This window comes from Pimephales promelas, chromosome 9, assembly GCF_988280905.1.
Source record: "Pimephales promelas chromosome 9, fPimPro1.hap1.1, whole genome shotgun sequence".
In the NCBI taxonomy this organism is placed as follows: Eukaryota; Metazoa; Chordata; class Actinopteri; order Cypriniformes; family Leuciscidae; genus Pimephales; species Pimephales promelas.
In genome coordinates, this window is record NC_142777.1 from 32,999,773 (window position 1) to 33,027,128 (window position 27,356).

The 27,356-nt window shown below is 36.8% G+C and overlaps 1 protein-coding gene across 1 annotated transcript in view; it reads left to right on the top strand.

The window, feature by feature from the left end:
• pcgf3 (polycomb group ring finger 3) overlaps positions 1-27,356 on the top strand; it is a 39,899-nt gene that overhangs the window by 2,832 nt on the left and 9,711 nt on the right. Inside the window, exons 2-7 of the mRNA XM_039649146.2 lie at positions 9,782-9,881; positions 11,380-11,497; positions 12,545-12,641; positions 16,975-17,030; positions 18,320-18,430; positions 22,570-22,658. Of these exons, the coding sequence (XP_039505080.1) occupies positions 9,867-9,881; positions 11,380-11,497; positions 12,545-12,641; positions 16,975-17,030; positions 18,320-18,430; positions 22,570-22,658 (486 nt within the window). The 5' untranslated portion in view covers positions 9,782-9,866. The remainder of the gene's footprint in view (positions 1-9,781; positions 9,882-11,379; positions 11,498-12,544; positions 12,642-16,974; positions 17,031-18,319; positions 18,431-22,569; positions 22,659-27,356) is intronic.

Consider the following 27,356-nt stretch of genomic DNA (forward strand, 5'->3'; position numbering starts at 1 on the left):
GGCTACGTGCACAAACGTAGTATTGTCAGAAGTTCAGAACAGAAGTCGGCATATCAGTTTCCGGTTTACGACTGTTAATTCGTAACCTATAATAAACAAAAAAAATGAGTGCTGCTGTTGTACGACAAAAAGAACACGTTCATAACATATCTGAGTTTCTAAGAACTGTAGGTGGATCTAACGCCCGTTTCACACATACCCCGTTTGGAGAACGTGTTGCGGTGCTCGAGCAACGCGTGCTATAGTGCTTTGCTTTCACATATTATGATGCGTTTGCAGTGAATAAGTGATCCGCGGCTGTACTACTTATTGTTTTTACTATTTTTTTTGTGCGTCGCCCCAAAATTTTGTGCAGCCACTGTGCATAAAGTTTGGTGTTTTTCAGGAAGCAGTGGAAGCTCAAATCGCTGTTAGCGACTTGAAGCAGTTACCGTTGATGTGAAACAAAGTCTCAGCTTTCAAATTCTGTCAATTTTATTATGAAATTCAAACAATAAATTCCCTTTGAAATTCTTTAATGTGGTGTGACAGATCGCTATATCGCCTCAGTTCAATCGGCGCTGCAACACGGAACGTACAAGAACCATTCATCTCTTACTCGTTATTATTAGTTACAGCATGAAATAAACATGAATGAACATCAGAAGGTATGTTTCTGCCACATAACCAGCTCCGTGCAGCTTTTCTGTACTGTAAAGTTCTGTAAACTTGCTTGGTATCTCACCTGAGAGCTGCATTTCCTCAGGTACGTGTCTCATGAAACACGAGTCACAATAAAAGAGCTAAGAGACTTATGCAAGGTAAATGGCATGGTTGATTGGGTTTTTATCTAGCCCCCCCTAACCTTATCGGTTGGCCTATGGTAGGGTTTAGTGTAGGTGGTACGTTATTTTAATTTGATATTCAAAAGATTTTGAAATATGATTCTCTTAATCTCTAAAGTGTTATCGACCAATGCTAATAATATCGAAATGGGCAAATATTGTCTGATTAATTGGCCAGGGTTGCGTTTGTCAAAAGCATTGTGAGCTAACTTGATTGTAAGAGACCATTGGTGGCAATGGTTCTACGATCTACTTACTGTAGCCTTACGATACTTTTGGGAAAATCAGCCCTAGCCAGTGTCACTTTTTTTTACGGTTGTCCATTTCAGGTTTTGTGCATGTTTTATGTCAATTTTAGATGATAACTGTCAGTTAAATGAACTTGGTTGTTTGGTTGTTTTAAGATCCCTTGTTTTGGTACTGCGGTACTCCTTTTTCATAAGCTTTCAGGGTCATATTGAATGAGTTGTGCTGATACACTTTTAGTACTTCCCTAAATGTGGGTCAAGTGAGAGCTTTGGGTGTTTCCTTTATACAGCTTTGAGAGAGTTGGAGTTTTGACCAATTTTATCCATATAATTTTACATGAATGATATAAATGCTTTTCTCCAAAACATGTTGGCCACAATAATCGGCACCCCTAGAAATTCTTAGAAAGTAAAAGATCGCTGAAGTATGTTCCCATTCATTTTTACATTTTTAGCAGGGTGATTAGGAACATGAAATTGTCTAGCCATGACTTCTTGTTTACAGGAGTATAAATATGAAGAAACACAAAGGCCAAATTCCGTTTATCATCCATCACAGTGAGTAAAACCAAAGAATATAGTTCTGATGTGCAGCTAAATCATTGAGAATTCCCATTTCTACCACCAGGGCAATAATTTCCAATCAGTTCCTGTCAACTAAAGATGTCGCAAATCTGCCTGGAAGAGGGCTTGTGTCTATAATGTCCTATTGCAAAGCTAAGAGGACAGTTTGAGTAGCCAAAAACTCTCCAAGGATCACAGCTGGAGAATTGCAGAAATTAGTTGAGCCATGGGGTCAGAAAGCCTCAAAACAAAAATATCAAACAGCACCTATACATCACCACGTTCATTGGGAGGGTTTCAAGAAAATCCTCTGCTCTCTTCCAAAAGTAATCTCCAGTTGCCAGACACTACTGGTACATTAAACGGAACTGGGTTCTATTGTCAGATGAAACTAAAAAAAAGAGATTTTTGGCAGCAAACCCTCCAGATTGGTTTTGAGCAAACAGGAATAAAATGCACCCCATGTCCATTTTTAAATGTACTGCTGGATGCAATTATTTTCTACTGGAGGTTCTGGACATTTTGTTCAGATATATGACATCTTGGATTCTATCAAATACCAACCTAATGGCTTCTGATAGAAATCTTAAAAAGGGCCCCGTTTGGATCTCCTATCAGGACAACGATCCAAAACAAACATCAGAATCAACAAAAAATGGGTCACTGAGCACAAAATGAAGCTTCTGCCATGGACATCCCAGTTCCCAAACCCAACCCCTATAAATTGACCCTATAAAAAACTTGAAGAGAAGAAGCACCAACATGTCATGGAGCTCAGAATTTGAAGGCTCCGGAGACTCATCATGGAAAGGCAAAAGGTTATAAAAATTAAAAAAAAAATAAAAGGGTGCCATTAATTGTGGCCAACATGTATACAAATGATCATCCTTGTAAGTATTGTGAGGGGAAGTGAATCAGTATTGGCTCAGAGTTCCTCATATGATCTGATGTTGTCAGTCTTTCAGGATGCAGTCTCTGAATTACACAAGAGTCAGCATGCTACTTGGGTGCTTCTTGCGTATATTATCTCAAGGAGACAACCTTCAAACACACAATCACTTTGTGTGATTGCACATTCTGGAACAAAAACAAGTTCCAAGTCACAGTAAAATTTCCTCCTACAGCCTGTAAAACTGGTGAGGGTTTTAAGAGAGCTCAACAATGCATGCCTTGTTAAAAGATTCCATGCAATAAGCCGATGAACCCAGATCAAGTGTGATTTTAGATGTTTTTAATAAGGTTAACTACTGGAATTTCAGAGATATGGGATTTTACTAATAAAATTGAATGTTCTCGTCTGATTAACCAATTAATTTTTAGGTGGGGGTGTTTTCGGATATGGGTCAGTATTGCAAAGGTCACTCTTCTGTAGTAGATTAACTTTAGTAATAAAGTGTCTGCCAAGAAAGAAAACCATCAGAACTATATTCTGAACTACGGGGAATTATGCTCCTAGCTATAGCGCACATTTATCGAGGTTAACATTAACGTTTGAGCAAGCGGCCATGTAAAGTGGTTAATGTTAAGCTATAACTTGCATGTTTCAAATGATAAGCCATGTTTGATGACATTGAATGAAAGATGAACGCTTGGATATCCTGTCAGACATGATTACTTTATGGGCCAGCCGTGATAACAAGCTGTCCATCGGTCTGTGTGACTAATTCAATTTGGTTGGGATGAGCCTTTGCAAAAGTTTTGTCGTCGACTATTTAGGGTGCAGCCTTCTTTTCACACCATTGAATCTGATCAAGTATTTAAACTAGTAATGATGGGTTGGGCTGTTTCTTATTGGTTATTGAAGGAACAAAGTTCAGTTTGTGGAAGGCACTTTTCTTTGTGCAGTATTTTGGGTTGGACTTTCACCCAGCTGCTTAAAAATGTTATGGGTTTTTAATACACTCACCTAAAGGATTATTAGGAACACCATACTAAAACTGTGTTTGACCCATTTTCGCCTTCAGAACTGCCTTAATTATACGTGGCATTGATTCAACAAGGTGCTAAAATCATTCTTTAGAAATGTTGGCCCATATTGATAGGATAGCATCATGCAGTTGATGGAGATTTGTGGGATGAATATCCAGGGCACAAAGCTCCGGTTCCACCACATCCCAAAGATGCTCTATTGGGTTGAGATCTGGTGACTGTGGGGGCCATTTTAGTTCAGTGAACTCATTGTCATGCTAAAGAAACTAATCTGAAATGATTCGAGCTTTGTGACATGGTGCATTATCCTGCTGGAAGTAGCCATCTGAGGATGGGGACATGGTGGCCATGGATGGACATGGTCAGAAACAATGCTCAGGTAGGCCGTGGCATTTAAACGATGCCCAATTGGCACTAAGGGGCTGAAAGTGTGCCCCCACCATTACACCACCACCACCAGCCTGCACAGTGGTAACAAGGCATGATGGATCCATGTTCTCATTCTGTTTATGCCAAATTCTGACTCTACCATCTGAATATCTCAACAGAAATCGAGACTCATCAGACCAGGCAACATTTTTCCAGTATTCAATTGTCCATTTTTGGTGAGCTCTTGCAAATTGTCGCCTCTTTTCCCTATTTGTAGTGGAGATGAGTGGTACCCGGTGGGGTCTTCTGCTGTTGTAGCCCATCCGCCTCAAGGTTGTGTGTGTTGTGGCTTCACAAATGCTTTGCTGCATATCTCGGTTGTAACGAGTGGTTATTTCAGTCAAAGTTGCTCTTCTATCAGCTTGAATCAGTCGGCCCATTCTCCTCTGACCTCTAGCATCAACAAGGCTATCCTTTTAATACCGAAATCTATAGTATAGGATTACCATACGTTTTGGACATGGTACCATAGTTTTCCTGAAGTACCTTGGACTACCATTGAAATGTATGTATTTAGTAATTTATCATATCATTTACAATCTGATATCATTGCTTTCCCACAGTGCCCGCCACTATACTTTTTAGTGGTTTATTGAATCCATCATTTAATAATTCATTAGGCCAGGTGTTCTTGCACTCTGAAAAGCGGTATTATCAGGTTGCTGAATGACATCAGTAAATCTCAATTGTTCAGCGATCTTATAGTCCAGCTCTGTAGGCGTAGAGTCGCTCCGAGCTCCTCAAACAGAACCGACACTCCTCAATTGATGTTTTTTTTTTTTAGCACCAGGCCATAAAAGACAGTTTGTAACAAGTGTGAACCATTATTTTTGTCTGAATGCCGGTCCGTGTTCATTTAAGCTTTGGGGTCACACAAACCCACTTTTTCAGAGACAAAACTGCTCTGCTAAGTAAGTCTATCATACTGTGGCGCCTCATTAGCTCCTCACAGAGCGCTTCATACAGCTGGCAGCGTCTGTGTGCCCAGCCATCTACCAGAGCGCTTCAATAGAGCTGAGGGAAAACAGCATATCCTTTGTAACATCAAATGTGTGAGAAACTGGGCTAAATGTGGTACTGCTGGACGCTTTCTATGAAAAAGTCTGACACACCCAGTTAAGAAAACCATATTCACCTATGGCATATGAGTTGCTCTGTATTCCGGGTCTGACGAGGGCATTTGCTGTGACCTTTTACTCCGGTGCTGCTCATCCCTCAAGGCAGTATCTGTTAGTGTACCTCCCCGGGCGAACAAGGATTTTGGTTTCTCTCGTGGAAAGCTCGAACTGAGATAGATATGCTTGATTTATTTTGCTTTAATATCATTTAATATTTCTTTTTCCCATGATATCTTATAGTGATCAAGTTTGTCAAGCTAAAAAACAAAACAAAACGTTATTTACGGTAACTGTATTTGAATTTCCATGACATTTTTTTTTACATTTGGATATATATATATATATATATCCAAATATATATATCCATATATATATATATTAATTTTTGCACAGCCCTAATATATATATATATATATATATATATATATATTAGGGGTGTGCAAAAATTAATTGCGATTAATCGCATCCAAAATAAAAGTCTGTGTTTACATAATATATATGTGTATGCTGTATATAATTATTTTGTGTATATAAATACACACACATGCATGTATATATTTAAGAAAATGTGTTATTCATATATAAAATATTTATATAATATAGATTATGTATTTATATATATATATATATATATACATATACAGAATTTAAGCATAATAATAATTCTTAAATATATATACATGCATGCATAGGTATTTATATATACAAAATAATTACATACAGCACTCACAAATATATTATGTAAACACAGACTTTTATTTTGGCTGCAATTACTTTTTGCACAGCCCTAATATATATATATATATAATCATTTTTACAGGGGAAACAAATGCTACATTGCTGCTCCTAGATTGACACATTGCATATGATTTATTTTATATCAAAATTGTTTTCTGTTATGTAAATTACGTTAAAGTGATTTGTGTTGTTACATTTTCATTTAGTGTTGTGTGTTGCTCTGGCTGTGTTTTTTCATTGTGTGGATGACTTTTGCAGCGTTTGTACACGAGTTGCCATTTTCACCATAAATTTTAAAAGGATATGTTTGTTTGTTCATTTCCATTGACTAATGCTGGTAATTTTATAATGGTCAAATGCTGGCCAATTAATTGAACAGTCTACAGTTGTTGTTTTTTTATTTTATTTAATAAGTAGGCTATTGTAGTTGCATTTACACTACTTAATTTTAGTATAAATTCACACCAATACTAAACAGTTGATTTTATGGGTCAGTAAGTTTATTAATACATGAGTCCATGTTTAAGGTCGGTTTCGTGTTTTGAATAAAGATCTTAGACATTTTTCTGTGAAATTTTTGTATCTTGAGTCCAAATTCTCAGAGATTTCTTATCTGAACTTCTTGTTTATCACAAATAACGCATATTTTGTTTTCTGGTCTGTGTACGATAATGCTGATAAAATGCTTTGACCGAACATACTACCAAAACATACAAAACATGATTTTGCTCTAAGTGGTACAGCGGTGATGTGATGGTTTGGTCATGCCTCAATTCATGTACAACCCCCTTAGCATGATGGTTCAGCTTATTCAATTTGCACCAGTTTGATCCTTCAAATTTTGGTCGCTCTGTGGAAATAATCGAAATATCTGTCATGTTATTTTAAGACCCACTGAGAATCGCACAGCTCCAGTCTGCAGGCAGTGATAGGGCACCGTTTCCTGTATTGTAAAGAGATCTGTTTTCTTTCATGTCACTAAAGTACCACAACAAAGTTAAGTGACGCCCTCAGCAATGGTAGATTGAATTGTTGTTGATTTGCTTAGGAAGTTTAGTTCGTAAACTGGTATTTGGGAGGTCGACTGTAGTGAAAGTTTACAAAGAGAATTATTCAGATCAAAATGAAACGTTTTTCACATTTTCTACTTCTGTAATGTGATGTATTTCTGAGTGAAATCATGTGAGCCAGGCCTTGATTTTATCCATCGGGAATTGCTTGAATCCTGAAAGTTGAAACTTCTCTGCCTTTGTTATAGAAAGTACTCATTTCAGAGGCTGAGCATTTTATTATTCTACATAATGAGTAAAGATTATGAGGGCAAACATTGTTTGTTTTGTTTTGAATTGCATGCATCAAACCATTCACAGTAAATTGCTTTAAGTAGTAAATTATTTATTAAGAAAGTAATTGGGATTTATTTGGATTTCATGTTGACTTTTAACCAACTAAGTTTTTGGAGCTTGTACTCTAACATGTTGAGCTGTTGGATCTGATGATACACTCTTACTCATATCCTTAGATGACCTACATTCATGTCTTCTGGTTTAAGTGCACTAATTTCACAGGCTAGTGAACAGACAGAAACTCCCAGGCTGGGAGTCTCTCAGTCTGGACTCAAGCAGGCAAGCAAGAACTTATGCGTGGGCATCTAGAGAGGTGACAGCAAATTGTTAATGTTATACACATCAGTAAAGGCATCTGACTCATTTATGGGTGCATTGATAGAATTTTTTTGGGAAAATATTGATAACTCAACTGCTTGTTGTGGTAGATGTACTGATACCAGCAGTGTCATCTGTGAACATTTAAACGAGTTAGAGTCAGGATCATTATTTGAAGTAGATGATCCTAATTAAAACACAAAGAATGAATCGAATTAAATGAATGAGTTTTAAAATGGCAGTGACTCTCCCATCAGGTACAGTAGGGAATGCCAGGATATTGCTGTCCAGACCATCACTGATATATATAATTTACCTAAATTCCCATGGATGTGGGAAAGACAGCGAAGATGGACTTATCAGAGAACAATACATGTTTCACATTGTCCATTGATTTGCACTGCTGGCACCAATGTAACCAAAATTTGGCATTGGCACAAGTGACAAAGGTTTAACTATAGCAGCCCGACTGTGAATCTATTGCTCCTGATAAACAGTTTTGTGGAAACAGGAAATACAATCCGGGTTCCATCTTTTTCAGACTGCTTCCTCTTGCGTCAACTGTCACTCCTGTTGTGGTTCGTCCTACGTGGTGGTATGCCGACATTAGCCTGTATAACACAGCTCTCCATACATACACCACAGGGACTTGCTGTCTTGGTCACAGACGAGCCAGCGAAACGCACTCCAAGCATTTGTCCTCTTTTGAACTCTGATAGGTCTCCTATTATGAGTGTGGATTGCAATACTTGTACAGCTTTGCTATCGCTCTGCTAATTCAGCTTTTAAAATTAGTGAAGATTGGCCACCAGGCCAGTGATGCCACACATATAGATGTGAAACCTCCAACACTATATTTGCCAGTGTTTCAGTTTCATGGTCCAATCCCTGTATGCATACCGCATATACCGCACACACAACAAAAGTAAAACTGTTTGTATTATGACTCTGTATTATGACTCTGTATTATTATCACTGTTGACAATATGGATTCAAATAATTTAATGTATATTGGTGGTAATAATAATAGTATTTTCCAGGTTAATGTCATTTGTCAGTTATTTTTTATTATTATACACAATATATATATAATTATGCACATTGTTTGAATGATTGTAATCAACAGATAGATAGTCTTTATGCCCCTTTATGCCCCCTTTTTATTAATATTATTTATATATATATATATATATATATATATATATATATATATATGTATATGTATATGAAGAGTTCAGATGCAAAAGCCTCTAAGTGCCATTTGAAATTTTATTCTAGAATGATCATTTTTATCAAGCTTGTATATTTAAGTTCAGTGATTTCACTTAAATGGCAATGATAATTACCTATTAATTGTTATTTAAGTGAAATTACTGAACTTAAATATACAAGTTTGATAAAAATCATCATTAAAGAAGAAAATTTCAAATGGCATTTAGAGGCTTTTGCATCTGAACTCTTCATATATATATATATATATATATATATATATTTACATTTTTAGAAATGCTGAAAAGAAAGCTATAACTACAATAAAAAAGTTCAATAGTACACTGTAAAATTATTATTATTTTTTTTATTTAACCCTTATTTAACCAGGGAAATCCTTTGAGTACAAGTCTCTTTTGCGAAGGAGCACTGGCCAAGAAGGCCGCAGTAAAGGTTCCACATAAAATACAAAATAAAAATAAAAACAATAAACATACAGGACATAGTAAATACATTAACAATTACAATGCTTAAAAAGTAAAATACAATGACCTTACAACAGTTAAAAATACTATTTAACAAATTAAAATATTATACACTTATCCTAATTTGGGAAGCAGGGACAGGTGCCCATTGTGGCTGTTTCCTGAAACTTTACTAGCCTCTTAAAGTGACCAAAGGAGACCAATTTATCAAATATTGTTGGTTTAACTTAAAAAAATTAAGTAACCTGGTTGCCTTAAATTTTTAAGTTGAATGAACTAGAAAAGTGAGTTAATACAATGATGGAGATTGATTTAATGATAAGAAACTCAAAATAATAAGTTATCTGAACTAAATAAATTATTTAAGTTCATTTGACAAAAGAAAAAATGTTGTGATAACAAATCTTGAAAATATATATATTTTTTTACAGTGTGCAATTTTGAAATCTTGGAAAGGGAAAAATATTATTTACTGAAAACATTCTGAAAAGGCAAAGTGGTAAAATCGTCTGTTTCCTTGCAATCATTTTGTGTATAAATGTGTGTAAATAAATAAATGTGTGTTTTTTGCAGCTGAAGTGGAGCACAGGATGCAGAGTTAACACCACCCTGTGTCTCGCAGAAGAAGCCCGGCTGCCAGACCCTCATCAGTAGACACATGGCGGCAATAGGGGTAAGTGTAGCGCATCACTTCCTGATTTTAACAATCTTAATTAGTTCACCCTCATTTCCTTTGTGGTTCATAAAATGAGATATTTGGCAGAATGTCCAAGCTTCTGGTTTTTTGCAACACAAAGATGAATTGTGATTCGTACTGCTAGGCTTCAAAAAGGTCCAATGAAAGCAATCCACATGACTTGTGTGCTATATTCAAAGATTATATTCTTTGTGTGAAGCCTGAAATTCAGCAGATGAAAAATTTAAGTCGTTATTTATTAATAAAATAAATCCTGCGCTCGAGCTCACAAACCTCATTTGTGCTTGTTTATAAAAAAAACTGGGACGTACCATGTAACAGTTTGTCTATAACGCCCCATGATCCTTCTGTATTGCTCACTTTTTTCTCCCCCTCAGAATAATGTATTTAGACTCATGGGTAAATGAATGGCTTTGAAGCTCCAACTTTTATTGAAGCCCGCTAATGTGAGGGTGTAATATTCACTGCAGCCCGTGGCAGTTCTCTCTCCTCATTTGACACTGCACTGATTATGTTATTGCAAAATGGCTAGTGGCTGAATTCATGAATTCATCTTTTATGAGGAAGTGCCATAACATGAAACACCTGTGGTTATGCCTTACTGAACACATTTTGCCTTATTGCAGTGCTAGTAGTGCTTCTCTTTCATCTCTACACACTTTTCTACACTGCAGTAACTTCAGATCCAATGTACAGAACTCATTCAGAGTTTTTGTAGTTTTACAAGCTATCAGGGAACATTATTTCAAAGACTTTAAACATGTATTAATATACATACAGTATATGTAATGATGAACCATGCACAACAAGATGGGGAATTAAAAGTGGTATGTTTAATCTTCATTGTTGATGTTTGTGCAATACTAACTTCCTCTCAATATTAATACAGCCATTTATTCATATCTGGTCAATAGAGTCGTCTGGCTGCTTCACACGGGACTTCCCAAAACAATCAACATGATTTGACTTTTAAGTGGCGGGCGACTAGGAATTAGCCAAACGAAAAACAGTTTTCTCTGAAAACATGAAAATGACACTTGTTTTTAACATGTTTTGATGTAAAATATGGAAGCATTAATGAGTTGGGATATACATGCATAACAATACAGGTTCTCTATTGGCATTGATGGTTTCATGAAGAACCTTTAACATCCATTCAACAAAAGGTGGTGTCTTTAGATTTTTAAAATGTTCTTCACAATAAGAAAGGATGGTTCTTCTAAGAATTGTTTTCTGAAAGGTTCTTCTATGGCAAAGTTAAAATCACTGTGTAGCCTTTATTTTTAAGAGTGTAGGGTTGACCCTAATGACCTATGAGATATCCATCCTGACCCCTAAACATTGGACCTTATTTATTAGTAATTAATGCAGATCTTTTGATGAAAAACTTGTTAAATTACGTTTTATAGGTTTGGATTGTGGTTTTGTGACATGTTTTTAACCTCTCTTTGTCCTCCATTTCTCTCTCATCCAGAACCCCGAGATGTTAACCAGGAAGATCAAACTGTGGGACATCAATGCCCACATCACCTGTCGTCTGTGTGATGGGTACCTGATCGACGCAACCACGGTCACTGAGTGCTTACACACCTGTGAGTGTTATTTCTACACCAATATCTACTCTTTATTTTAGTTAAAAGCATTATTTTGAGTGCTCATTTATTTACATGTGAATTTTTAAGAATTTAATTTAATTTTGACGTTTAATGAAAGCTCTCTTTGGCATTTTGAAGTGAGAATTAGTGATGTCTGATTTGTATACAAATCATTATTTGAGTCAGATCTTTTCTGATGAATGATCTGGTTGACAAAACCGGTCCAAACGAATCGTTCCTGAATCGGACTGATTCAACTCTCTGGCTCAATCCTGAAATTGCATACTAGCCTACTATATATAGTATTAGGTGAAAAACAGAATGTTAAAAAAATAATTAAGTCTGAATTCACAGCAAAAAGTACACGGATGACCTACTTCTTCTGGTGAGATTCTGAAGTGTGAAAATGATGGACACTTTACTCTCCCATGAGGCCACGGGAAAGGATTTGTGAATGGCAGTAAAGCAATGTTATTTACGCTGGTAGGACACGATGACAGCATAGCAAAAGTAGTACGTTCAGATTGCATTCATACTATATAGAACATACATAGAACATTACTTATTGAAATATATAAGTACCTACTCAAAAGAGTATGCCATTTCGGATGCAGACAAAGATTGTCAGTAAACAAATCACGTGACCCGCATTAAAAAGGACATGACTCGATCTCTTTTTTTGTGAAAATATGGTTTGAACTTAGTATGTCAAGCTCTCACTCACTAACTTAGTATGTCAAGCTCTCACTCAGTTTTGTAGCATTTAAACAGCATTGATTGAATTGAACACTAGAGGGAGTCATTGTGCCATAGATTTCTGAGCATGTGATTGGAGATTTGATCAAGAGCCTTTAAAAATGATGCATTTGGTAGTTTGAGTCAACAAACCAGAGATGCTCTTCATTTCATTTTTATATTTTGCCTCTAGGTTTGTGCCGAGTCATTTTACTTAATTCACGTGTCTGTGGAAAACAATATATGATGTACAATGTGAAATGTGCAAAATGATTTGACTAATTGTGTATATTTTATATATGTATATAGTCTGCAGGAGCTGTTTGGTGAAGTACCTAGAAGAGAACAACACTTGTCCCACATGTCGGATTGTCATTCACCAGAGCCATCCACTGCAGTACATCGGGTAAGAGTTTACCGCAGCAGACAAACACGTCTCAGTCAGTGTAAACCCCAGAGCAGCCCAGTAGGGGTCCATCAAGGCACACCGGTGAATAGCGTTGTCTTTGACTGCTGGGTGTTGTGTGCATGCGTGTGTTATCTGCGTGTCATACAGCCACATGGGTATTTGAAGGCGGCGTGTCTCCCTCCAGCTCTCTGTCGGAGGCTGAATTATTGATGTCCAGGGTGGAGTGTTCCTCTTCAGCGAACGCATCCAGAAAAAACATCTGGCGATGTGACCTGAAAGATTTTACGCACTTCTGAAAGAGAATCACTCTGTGTGATGTCATTTAAGGACTGCTAAACCATCAGTAGTAGGTTTACTACATATCCAGACTGTGAATCAGGGTTGAGCTGGCACATGGAAAGTCAAGATTACAAATGCCGGGTGTTTGTTTATCATGGCAGTGCAGAATTCTGGACCTTTTTGGGTTATTTTTTTTCTGGTTTAAAAGGAGGTGACCTCTTGAGGGCACTCTGGATAAAAGGGAGAGAATTTGATGCATTGAAAGTCTCTTATGCTCACCAAGGCTAAAATACAGAAACAATAATTAAATTGTTAAATATTATTATAATTTAAAGTAATTGTTTTCTATTTTAATATATTTTAAATTTTAATTTATTTCTGTGATGCAAAGCTGAATTTTCAGCATCATTACTCCAGTCTTCAGGGTCACATGATCCTTCATAAATCATTCTAATATACTGATCTGCTGCTCTAGAAACATTTCTTATCAATATTAAAAACAGGTGTGATGCTTGATATTTTTTGGTGGAAATTGTGATGCATTTTTTTAGGATTTTTAATAGCTTTTAAAATATTTACGGTCACTTTTAGTCAAAAAAGTGTTTTTCCCAATTTAAAAGAATCTATTGTGTTATGTGAATGAAAAGGCAGGATGATTTTTGATGATTCAGGATGTGGATGGCCACCACATCCATTAGTCCAAAGTCTTGTGGACGCATATTTAGTATGTGTTTTGTAGCCTTATTTCAGAAACTTTCATTTTTATTTTTTTTTAATAACCACGCATAAACAATATTCTCTCAAAAATACAGACATGTACATACATGTTGCTCACATATTACGGTAGCCCTGTTTGTGCTAAATAGAGTGTAATTTCACCTGTGCCATTAATATGTTTATATGCAACTGAAAAATGCACAAATGTCACAACATGTCAAAACATCTCAAGGACACAAAAAAAGTTACTTTTGTGTGTGTGCGTGTTCAAAATTTACAGAATTTATATAATAAGCGAGTACATTATGAATCCAATTTCCAAACAGTGTTTTTGTCTCATCCTGAATCAATACGGTACACCTATAATAATAATAAGTGTTTATATTGGGGCTATTTTAGACTAGTTTGGCTCGTCATAGACATAAACAGGAGAAATAGCTCCGGCAACAACGTTCTTCTGCGAAACGCTTCTGTTTATTAAATGCTAGAGCGCCAGAAGTGACAAACTACAGCTTTATCCTTGCTGATAATTAAGTTCTTTTAAACATAGATGGTGGTTTTACTGCTGCTGGTCATTGAAATATTTCTTTAAGTGACCAGATTTTTAACTGGCTGGACTAGGATAGACTTTCGACCATCCTAGCATCATAGTACACCTTTTTTCCCCACATAGTTTTTCTCCATAAAATGTAAAAATTGAATTTATAGTACGTTACATATCAGTTATGCTCAAGTTTTTGAATCATTTGTGAATTTGAGCTCATTTCTGTCAGCTTTGAGGTCATCTGTTTGCTTGTGTACGGACCAAACAAGCCTTTTGCAATCATATCTCCCACTCAGACTTCCTGTTTCAATAGGGAAAGGCCTTGCTGCTGAGACACACACACGCAGATGTGCTCGGTGTGTAGGTGTATGTAAACTGTTGGGGTGTGTCGTCCATCTGTCTCCTGAGCATCGGTGCCTCTGTGTCTGATGGATTCGCTGGTGCTCTGGGCCGGATGCCAGCTCTCTCATAATTTGTCATTTAGCTTCATAGTTGCTTGCAGTCGCGCACTGATGAGAAACAATTTCCAAACACATTAAATATTCACCATGATCACAGGGCTTCCTCGCACGCCCCAGCCTTGCTGGTGGATGAAAGCGCACGCGGAAGAGACAATATAAGAGTTCGGGGTCAGTTACGCCATCAAACCATCTCTCCACTTTCTCCGCATGATTAATCTGACCTTAGTTTAACACCCTGGTATTTATGAGCCACACTGTTTGATCGTGAATAAAAACTGGATTTGTGTGTATTAACAGTGGCAGCTCATTGATCCTCGTCTCTCTCGCACTTGCGCAAACATACACACACACACACAAAACGGAGCTTTTGTTGATCAGCTAGCTAAATGCCAGTCACCCCCTCACCACCAGGCCTTCCGGCCCCCTCTGTGGAAGCTCGCTGGCAGCTAATTGGACCTCTAGCTTCTCCGCCAGGCTGCTGGGATTTGGGAACAGGTGGTGGCTCTGGCTGTGCACCAGGGACACAGGTGCACTTCTGCCTCACTCTCCTGAACTCTTTCTTTCTCGTTCTCTCTCATCGTGCCCACAGGGAGCAGATCAGCCAACAGAAAACTGAACTCTGACACAGAACTGGCCTGTGTACTCAATGTAGCGCGAGTGCAGATCTAAGATCAGTTTCCTACTTATCTAAGTCATTATGTGCTATTAAGAGGAATTGAACTTCCACAAGCCATTTTTCACTGATCTCAAACCCCAAAATCTTAAGAAAAAAAGGTCCCACTTTATTTATTTTTTTTTCCAACTTTTTTTATTGAATGAATTTTACATTTTTTTAACACCATGTGACAAGTATGGTTAACAATAAACATTACAAAGTGGGACCGAAATAACACCTGTACCCGATACCCCCCACCCCCACCCACGAACTAACCCAACACAGGCCCATAAACGAGGACAGACACAAAGGTCCCACTTTATATTAAGTATATTAAGTGGCTTTAAGTATGTACTTACATGGAAAAATAAGAACATTATTTAGAAAAATAAGAAAATTATCATAAATGTTACATTTGTAAGTATTAAATTGTTATGGGTGACGCATAGGTTGATTGTTTTATATTATTTTTTTATAACATGTTTTGTGTAAAATACTTTTTAGACCAATTCTATTTTGTCTGTTATGGGGTTGAGAATAAAAGGTGTTTAAATCTGAGAAAGAGTAATAAAAGGTCTTGATTGTAGGGGTGTCAAACGATTAATCACGATTAATCGCATCCAAATTAAAAGTTTGTGTTTACATAATATATGTGGGTGCACTGTGTATAATTATTTTATATATATAAATACACACACATGCTTGTGTATATTTAAGAAATATTTTCATGTATATACTGTATGTAGATTTATATATAAATCATATTTTTTTTCTTAAATGTACATGCATGTGTGTGTATTTATTTATATATATATATATATATATATATATACAAAATAATTATACACAGTGCACCCACATATATTATGTGAACACAAACTTTTAATTTGGATGTGATTATTCGCGATTAATCGGTTGACAGCCCTACTTGATTGGGGTTGGAAATATGATTTGTTGGAGGTTTGTTTTGTGCCCAATTATGTGGGGTATTTAGAAACTTAATTTATGCATTTTGAAAAAAGAAAATTTCCGAATCCCAGGAATGACCCTATTACTTTTACTGTATTTTTCATCAAATAAATGCGTCTTTGGTGAGCATAAGAGACTTCTTTCAAAAAACAATTGGGTAGAATGTGCTTAATTGTTATGAAAATATCATAATGAACTTAAATGTCTTTTTCTCTCCTTTTCGACATGAGATTTATCCTTAAAAGAGTGCAATAAAGTTCAGATTTTTCCAGTGTGTGTCCTAGAAAGTATAATCAACAGAACCAGAGCTGTGAATCTCGAGAGTGTGTGCTTGTTTTGGCTGTTGGCTGCTTGGAACCGGCACTCGTGGGTTTTGCGGCATGGAAACATGTTCTCGGAGGCGGGCAGCCGTACAACAGGAGCCACAGAGATGAACATGTCAACACACGCTTATTAGGTTTACCTCCGAGCCCTGAGACCCACCAGTCACAGGAGAACATAGAGACACGAGGAAGAACTACACTATATGCTAATTAAAGATCATAGTTATGAGGAAACATGCCTGCCGAATGCAAATGCTAATTGGAATGTTATTGGTGTTCATTTTTGTGCATTTCTGACTTTTCCTTCAGCTTTGTTTCTTGCTATAATAATTCATATTGTGTAAATAAATTATATTCATTACCATTTCTCCCTTTTCCTCAGCCATGACCGAACAATGCAAGATATTGTCTATAAGTTGGTGCCAGGACTGCAAGAAGGTTTGTGTTTTTTTTTGTTTTGTTTTAGAAATATAGATATCAGAGTGCAATTTATATTTTCCCACTTTAAAGGGGTAGTTCACCCAAAAATTAAAATTCAAGTTGTTCTATACCTGTATTAGTTTCTTTGTTCTGTTGAACACAAAATAAGATATTTTCAATAATGTTGGTAACAAGTTTCTGGTTCCCATTGTTTTTTATACTACTGAAGTCAATGGGCTCCATTAACTGTTTGGTTACCAGTGTTCTTCAAAATATCTTCCCTTGTGTTCAACAGAACAAAGAAACTCATGCGGGTTTACAACAACTTAAAGGTGAATAAATTATGACAGAATGTTAATTTTTGGGTGAACTATCCCTTTAAAGCAACACTAAGGAGGATTTTTTACCTTCAAATAATCTTTCCAAAATCGTTTCAGTGGTTCATCAAGTCGTGACATAGTGAAATGCACTTATGCCACCGCTTTGCGGTCCTTTATCTGATATGTCCACGTTATGTTAGGTTGCCAGATCGGGTCGTGTTTCTGTAGTTCTAATGAGGACAATTCTGCTTCCAACCTGTAGGGCGACCGCAGAGGAAAAGTTCCTTGGTGTTTCTTTAAAGGGATAATTCACCCCTGGAAAGATGAATGTGTATTTAAAATGGGTCATTTATGTAGAATAAAGGTGAAATTATTTTTGAATTTGGAGCTTTCTAGACTGAGAAAAGCCAGAAAATGCATTTTTAGCTTATGTGGATAAAAGACAACAACACCCACAATGCACTTGCTCTGCTGCCCTAGAAGGCTACGCCTACCGGTAACAAAGCGCAGTTGTTAAATAACAAGTCTAGGCTAGTCTATTGAGTCTCCGTGATGAGTTTGCCCGAAAATGTGTTTCGAGATCGCCCAAAATGTCCGGGATTCGGCTTTTGAGTTCTACAGTCGCCATTCATTATGTTTACTGTGGTGAGCGGGACAAACCCAGTTTACTTTCTGAACAAATGAAGTTAGGCTGAGGAAAGAAAAATGACAATGTTTAGTAAAACATAAAGTGATTTTAACCCCTAAAAGTTCTTTTGTTTCTGTGGCAAAGGTCACATTTCTGTTTTTCTTAAAAATATGTGACACTATAGAAGTTACGCATGTTTCATGCTGTCTAGAACAGATTTCTAAGATCCATGTGAACTGGTAGCATAAATACTCTCTGATTACATCAAATGTTTTTTATGCAAAGTGTGTTTTATGGAGCAGCATATCATGTATGCTGTTGTAAGATTTAATTCATTCTATTTGCTTTCTTGTGTGCAGCGGAGATGAAGAAACAGAGAGAATTTTATCAGAAGTTAGGCATGGAAGTGCCTGGAGACATCAAAGGAGAACTGTGCAACCTGAAAACCCACCTGGACTCCCAGCGCAATGGTACGTCCCATCTAGAATTACAGTGGAAGTGGGACAGTGTGCATTTCACATGTTCATGTCATAAAAAAATCATAATTTGGATAAAGAAAATGAATCGAATCTTTGCAGCATGACATTATTTTCATGGTAGTTAAGCACAAGAATCCCCCAGATTCTTCCTAAAGATGCATTAATTCAGATGTTTTTAAATAATCCTCAGTGGTTATTCTTATTTCTGAAATGCAATCTTTTTTTTTCATCATAAATTTATTGACAGTTAAACCCCAGATGTATGCTTGTTAAGTTGTCAATGTAAATGATACACTACCATTTAAATGTTTTTTTTTTTTAATGATAAGATAAATATTTAGCAATAACACATTAAATTGATTGAAATTGACAGTAAAGACATTTATAATGTAAAAAAAAATTCTATTTCATACAAAACTGTTCTTTTGAACTTCTATCAGAGAAACCTGAAAAAATATATCATGATCTCCACAAATATATGTAGCAGCACGACTGTTTTCAACATTGATAATAATCAGAAATGTTTCTTGTACACCAAATCAGCATATTATGATTTCTGAAGGATCATGTGACAGAAGACTGGAGTAATGATGCTGAAAATACAGCTTTGACATCACAGAAATAAATTACATTTTAATATATATTCAAATATAAAAAGTTATTTTAAACATAATAAAATCGAAAAATATTAGCTATACCACTGTTGTTACTGCATTTTTTGGTCTGATAAATCAGAGCTGCCAACTTATGAGTTTAGCTTGGCGTGAGACTTAGCATTTGATGCGCTCGGACCCGAGTTCGAATCCGCCTTTTGCCGAACATGTAAAATGTATAAACTAACATAAAGGTCTCTAGCGTTATATTTTGCCAATTGACCTAAAAAACGAAACCATGATATGGCTTTTTGCCTTCATAAAACAGCACAAGACTTTAAGAATAGGCATTCTGTTTGTGCTGGGTGTTTTTAGAGAAACGTGTGCACTTTGCTCACACAAACACGGAGCAGTTTTTCCTGTGAGTGAGACTGGAAAACCCGTAGTGGATGTAATCGGAGTGATAACAGAATGCTTAGAGTGCAGAGAGGAATTGGCTTCGACTCCAGTCCTGGTTTTGCGTCCGTGCCGTAAGGAGCTCAACATCTGTCTCGCATGCATGATCGACTAGAGACTCCAGACTAGATTAGAGGATATTTTAACAAATTTTTGGTAAAACTAGTCGATCACGAGTGGCTCAACTTATCTTTCAGGTATTTTGCCGACTGGCTTGACACTTTAGCGTGAGAAATCGGGTGTGTGGCGTGAGAGCGTGAGAATTGACTCAATTGCGTGAGTCTCACGCTCAATGCGTTAGAGTTGGCAGCCCTGTATAAATGCAGCCTTGATAAGCATAAGATAATCGTTGAGTGTATCAATATTCTATATAATTAATGTTAATTACGGTCAATGTTTTTTTTTTTTTTTTTGTATTACAAGATTGAAAATTGGTGGGAAAATGTGCTTTAATTGTCATTCAACAATACTTAAAAAAGAGTCTTTTATTATATTGGTCTAAAGCAGCATTAAAGGAAGAGTGTTTGGAAGCTTCTTTAGCCTCAAAACAAGCACATTATTTCAGGTTATTTGGTAGGAAACAGGCCCTTACCATTTGTTTGATATAACACAATCATCTAAACCCAGGCAGTCTCTTGTTCTTTTCATCTTTCAGGTCTGTGCGCAGTGATAAAGTCTGTGCAAATACTGGCCCTCAGGCATGTTGAGTCAGCAGGCGTAATGGCTGGATTCATGCATTGTAGTAAATAAGACTTAGATGCAAGTGGTCTCTTGTTCCACACTGTCTCAGCTAGTTTATCAGACCCGTTTTTTTTTAATAGGACTTCATTACCTCAAATTGAACCGGAAGGAGAGGCATGTGGTAAAAAACGATGACATAACTGACTGCATTACCACATAACCTGCCCACAAATAAGCATGACAGCCTTTATTTTTATGAGCATCATAAAATGCTATGTGGCATAGCATCTGTGCCACAGATGTACCCTTTATAAGGATGATTAGCCTCCTCATGCCACAGTAGGGTACCTGACAGTCCTTCTCAAATCCTATAACAGCGAATATTAACCTGTGATTGTTGCTCAGCTTGAAAAAGAAGTCACCCTTCCCGGACAGCATGGTCAAATTGCCACCTTAGCTTGTCGGCCTCATCCCCGGACAGCTTTGCAGAGGCACCCTGTCTATTAACCACCCTAACAGAAAACTTATTCCACTGGAAGTCACAGTCTGCTTGCCTCAGATTAGCTCAGCCTCCGTGAACTTTTTCCCAGCCAGGGAACATTTTAAGTATCGGAAAGGATATTCTGTGTGTCCTGTGAAGAAGCCATCGAGGCTTAAGAACGACTGAACCCAGACTGCATTTCGTCCAGATGCTCGAGATCTCTTTCCCATTAATGCAGTTGAGATTTCTGGTGATGCAATGACAATGTCATAGTGATGTTTGACAGCCCCCTCATACAAAGTCATGAGGGTGTGTGGACAGTCGTTCGGTTGAAATGCAATAAAATAACTCAACCATGCTCAACTAGACTGGTCATTTGCATCTAATTCCCTCTTGCACTGGGCAGTTTTGGTGACTTTAGCAAAATATGTTGCTTTGAGGATTTAAAAGAAGAATATTCAGTGTTGGCACCTGTGGCCTGCTGTTAACAATCACAGAGAATTTTGACACTCGGTTTGTAAAAAATAAAAAATGGGTGCAAATGTACAACACTTATAACAACAATTTGATACTGTAAGTAATGATCACACAAGTATGTTTATGTAGTTAAAGGTGCAATGTGTATTTCTGAGGCTCTATTGACAGAAATGCAATATAACATCCATAACTATTTGTTCAGTGGTGTATGAAGACCTTACTCAATGAACCGATTTATTACCTTAAGTGTAATTTTCGAGGGCTTGGAGCCAGAGGGGCGTAAGTGGCATTTTGGGCGAATATGAGTTCTTTATATCAAAAGAAAGGTCTCGATGAGCTCTATCCAATGGTGCCAAAATACCTATCTAAGATCAAACTGTATTGAATAAATCAACAAAAAGGTGTATTTGACTTATTTGACTTTTTCTTTTTTTGAAAATATTTTAGAACATGTTCATTGTGTTAATATGCCATACATTTTTTACTTAAATACTCATTTCATGTAAGTATGCCTGTGGTTGCAATGTTTGTGGTTTAAGGTTAATAATACAGGTGATGGTAGCGTGGTCAAAATTTTGTTTTGTCTCTCCTGTAAAGTTTGTTGAAAGCCACTTACGCCCTTCTGGCTCCCAGCCCTCGTTTTATTCCTAGCTGAATTTTCGGTATCATTGCCTTCAGCGTCACATGATCCTTCAGAAATCATTCTAATATGCTGATCTGGTGCCTATGAAGCATTTCTATTGGTGCTTAATATTTTGGTGGCAACATGTTTTTTTTTTTTTTTTTCAAGTTTGTTTGATGAATAGAAAGATTTGTCACTTTTGATCAATTTAATGCATCCAAAAAAAATATAAATTTCTTAAAAATAAAAACAATCTTACTGACCCCCAATCTTTTAAACAGTAGTGTTGGTTACACTGGATCTCTCTCATCAATGTTAATGGAGAAAGGTATTTTTAGGCATGTATAAATCTGTAATGAGATGCAGCCCTAGTTTCTGACCTGATCAATGGACAGTGGTTTGCCTGTCTGAGGTGTGAAGTGTTATTTGGGCAGGCTGAATCACAAATGAATCTGTTTCCATTAATGAGGTGCAGATTTGCTTTGTAGTCTTGTGAGTGTGTGTCGGACTCGGAGCAGTTGAGATTTTTTTTTTCTTGTTTGATGAATGTTTCTTCACTGTAATGAAGAAACTCTTCCGAGAATCACAAACTAATACTGGATATAATTCAAGCTCTGGGAAACAATGAATTATAAATGCTTGGAACCATAATACAAGCTATGATTAAACATTGATTTAAAAGTTGAAGCTGTTGTTTGGTAAGTTAAATGTATGTACTTTCAGCTCTACGGTGTTTTAAAAGCAAAATTGTGGAGGGATGAAAAATGTCATGTTTTTATTGTTGTCTATTATCTAAATTTGTTAAATTTTACTCCACCAGGTGACCTGAAATCAGAGGAGACAGCCAATAAGGAAGCAGGAGAGGAGAAAGCAGAAGAGGACAATGACTACCATCGCAGTGATGAGCAGGTAGGTTTCCCCGTACCCATCTGACCTTGTTCATTTCCCACAAGGGAGCTTCATACTCTGTTGGTTTGACCTAGTTAGTATGAATAAATCCCTGAAAAGGTCTATGTTTGGAATATTATGCTACTGTACTAGTGTATTTCTGCTGTGTACAGTACTTTAGAATGCACGGATGACACAATTTTCCCAGTCTGCAATGGGCCACCCAGCATAGAATAGCGTATCCCATAATGTAATGTCCTCAATGTGACCAGTTTCCATTTTTAGAGTGATGAACGAGCCAATTATATCAGCTTATATTCTTTTTCTGATTTGGGACATTGAATATATATCATCAGGGCTCCAGACTAACTTTTTTTACTAGGAGCGCTGTTGCCCCTGACTGAAAATTTTAGGAGCGCAAGCAGAAAATTTAGGGGCACGCCTTAAATCAGCTCGCAATGCAATTATTCAAATTTCCCCCAAAATAACTGTAATACTGACAAATTCTTTAATAATAGACTTGACATTATGATATGCTGTTTTATTTTAAGTTCACAGGGCTCCAGACTCAAAGTTGAGGGCAGCATCACCTCAAATGAGAACTCACAGCGAGTTCTACAAAAAAATAAAAAAAAATAAAAATGTGGTAGCACGGAGGCTGACAATAAATCACTAAGCTTAATTTAGGGTGTAGATGAAAGTAGATGAAATTAACTTTAGTTACTATCATTTATAATGTCTTAATATTAATTAATAAAAGTAGTGAAATATGTATATGGATTATGGAGTGAAAATAGCCAATAAACATCCTGTTTACAATGGTAGCCTATTATTATTTTTTGTGTTTAAATAAGAGTTTTCCAACATCTTAATTTTTCGTTTTAGGACAATCTTTAAAGGATGAACAAAAAATGTGTTGGTAATCACATAAAAAATACAAATATGATATTATTGAAGTGCTGGGAAAGATGTGTAGTAGGCTACTTGTAAGCATTTGATTATTTCTTACACATTATCATATTTATGGTTAGAATTAACTTACTACATTAGCCTAAATGCATGGTTCTGAGGCTGATTTGTGGACTGAAAGCCTAACGTCAAGTGTTTCTCCTGGTTTCCACGTCAGCGCTGTTTGATTTGATATGGTTTATAACAGAACTCTGCGCCGAATCGGAGTGTTTCTCACTGGATCTCGTGGTGTTGATGTTAATTAATTCTGAGGCGAATTCAATGGATTTCTTTACTGGATCTAGTAACAGTGTTGCGTGAGCAAGATCGACCCGCGACTGGCAAGTTCGGGGCTTTATTTTGTCAATGGTTCGGATCGCTGCTGCTGCTCCACAGTCCTAATCATATATGAGTGGCGTATTTTCGTTCCACTTTAATTTTGTTTACATTCGCTGCTAGGTAACGACTAACGAGTCGATAGATCGCTGATTGCTCAGACGCACATCAGGTTGTAATATTTGTCTCCGTCTCCTTCCCACAGACGTTTACGCGCGCTATTCTTGTCACGGATTCATTGACGCCCCCCTTCCACGCTTTACCATGCGTTTAACGTGTGGCAAATTTACTGGTCGCACATGTGCGACTGGATGTAAAATTCAGTCGCACACTCTCAAATTTTGGACGCAAAATGCGACCATTTGGTCGCAGTCTGGAGCCCTGTATCATATTCAACTAAACATGCACATAATGAGGTAATGTGCAGCATACTACTATTTAAATTGTTTCTCTTTGCATAATGCATTTACCATTCTATTTAAGAATTCAGTACAGTGTACTAGTATTCCATTCTGAAAACTGTCAGGTTCCACTTTATTTCAACAGTCCACTTTAGGAGTTCTACTAACTAGAAGTCATTTTGCATTTACATCTCAACTAACTCTCATTAATTTGCAACTACATGCCAACTCTCATTAGTAGACTGTTATGGTTCGTTGTAATGGACATGTACTTAAAAAGTTACTTCCAGTTAGTAGAATGTCTTTTATAGTAGCTGCAAAATAGTGTTAGTCAATAACTGGTAGTTGACGCTTAGTTGCAAAGTTACTAATAGTAAGTGGACTATCGAAATAAATGTTAATATGCCAAATGCTCAGCCCCTTCCTGTTTGAAATATCCAGTCTATTTTCAGATATTTATGCAGAGCCGTTTCAGTGTTTTAGAGGGTTGGTAGTTTCATTAAAGAGCATATTGCAGGTAAAAAAAAAATCGAAATTTATAGATAACCTTGTATGAAAATACCATATGAAAAGTTAATGCAGGATTTAAAATGTTTTAAAACAACATAAGGACACTAATTTAGAAGATAAAGTGAGCGTTTCTTGGACTGCTAGTAAAAACGGCTTTTTTTTCAACGTCGCGTCATTTGACGTCATAGCAGGGAGCCGCAGCCTCGGCTCAGTGAGAGCAGGCTGGTGTTCAGTGAGAGCGCTCGTCAGTCAGTGTGCTTTCGTTAGTTTTTGCATTTTAATTTATCATCGTCATGGTAAATATTGTGTTTGTGGAGATTGCAAAAACTCCAGCCTGTCAGGACTTCAAGATCGAGTCCACAAGTTTCCATTACAATAAAAGTGACTGTGCTATATAGCCTATCTTTCGTTCCTGGTGCGGTTTGAGCAGGTGAAGAGACGGGATTTCTCCTCTCGGCTCGGAAAACACGGTCGTGTGTGGCGTTCACTTCAGATCAAATGATTAGCATCCCGGCAATATGATGGAGTTCAACATGGTATGCCGAAGCATATTGATCGTCGTATACTACCAATGGCATCAAATAGTGTTATATAGGTAACTTAGTCATGTCATGCCCTAAATAAAACTTGTAATTGAAAAACAAAATTGGTTGTTTAAATACTCAAACCTTTAATGTTCTGTTTATGTTATAACCAAGGTGAAAAATATGTATTAAAAATTTACCCGAGTATAGCCTATGCTTTTAGTAGCCTATAGAAATATACTCAAGTAAAGTTTTTATACATTTAATAGTATATAAATCTACCCTAAACATACTAATGTCTGCTGGCCTGTTATAGGATCATAATAATCTGTACAATATTGTGAGCACAGTGTATATCGTTAGCGAACGTGTATACTATACGTCTCTCACCTAAAAGGCACCTGTCCTGTTCTCCACTGGTTCTCCTCACATCACAGCTCAATTTTTCTCTGACCATTCTGTCTGACATTATCCTGGCCTGTCCCTGATCTCTTTAGCATAGCAGGCTCATAACTTTATGGCTTGATCCGTCATACGAGTATTTCCTCAGCGTCCGAAATGTCATTGCGATTCATTGTTTTCCTGTTGTGTGAATCGACCGCTCTCCCGCTCATTGCGTCACGCCCGCCACGCCCATTTTCAGACGCGGAAGTAAAATTTTCTCACAAAAACGACTGCAGAAGCTTCTGTGGCGTGTTTATACGTATATTTTAAAGAAAATCTAGTTCCTACATTGTTTTTCTATGCATTGACTCGTTGGGTCCTCTAACCTGCAATATGCCCTTTAAAGACTGTGATATAGTAGAGTTTGTATTCCTGCTCTCCTCTGTGCTTCTTAATAATGTAATAACAGAAGGTTGTGTGGCTGATGTCACTGCTACTGCATTTGGAATGCAGATTATTTTCTTTATATAGGATCTGATACTAAGTGTGGTGTAGGGTGGTCTGATGTTTGTGCTGCTTATACCGTCTTGGATATAGTTGAATGTATACCATTTCTTGCAATGATTGCATTTCCAGCAAAAATCTAAAAATGCAATAACTCGTAGTGTGATATAAGATTCACTAGCAGAGTGTGCGGAGATTTATAGAGAAGAAAGCGCAAAGAAAAACAAGGTGGGTGTAAATGGCATAAATTTGCCTGTGTTCTCTTTTGTGGGAGGAAGAGATCGATGAAGATTTCAGAGTTACGTTTCTGTGTCCTGTAGACATCAGTCAGTTGTCTTGCAAAAGTGCGAGGAGAGATCGTCTATACATGCGGTCTGCTGTAGTAAAGCTGAGACAGACACTTTGGCCTCATATATAATGTAAAATGGAAATAAAAATTTCAGCAGTACTCGTTCGGTTACGCTCGGATGGCTATTAAACGCTTCTGTTGGTAAGACCCATCTGGGATGACCTTGCAAGGAGAAGTGAAGCCAAAATAAGCCGTGAAATGCAAAGGAATTAAAGAGATTTATTAATAATGGGATTTGTTTAGATATATTTAGTAGCATTTGTACAGTTTGGGTATCATTTGTATAGTAGCATATGTAACATTTAACTCTACTGCTTTTTTTCTGGGTAAAATTCACACTTAAATTGAACATTTTATTGTTATTTTTCTCAGCTTAATTATAAGCATATTTATCTTGCTTCATACAGAATTTTGGTTTTGAAGTTTGTTTATAGGATTGGCCCTCACATAACTGTAATCACATTATGCGTGTTGTTCATTTGGATCACTGAGAGTCAGACTTGCTGAAAGAGTCGGTTTAGTGAGTCTAATGTTTACTTGAGACCACAAAGACCAATTCAGTCCAGTTTATGAAAGAATCATTTAGACAAAACGATTCACTGAAAAGATTTTAGTTACGTTACTATTCCTGCAGAACATGTCTCTCCACTTCTAATAGAAAGACTTCAGGGTTTACAATTTTATTGTTTTATTTAATTCATTAAAACCATAATTATTTGGCTGGATTAATGTCTTTCAATCATGAAAAAAAAAATAAAAAAAA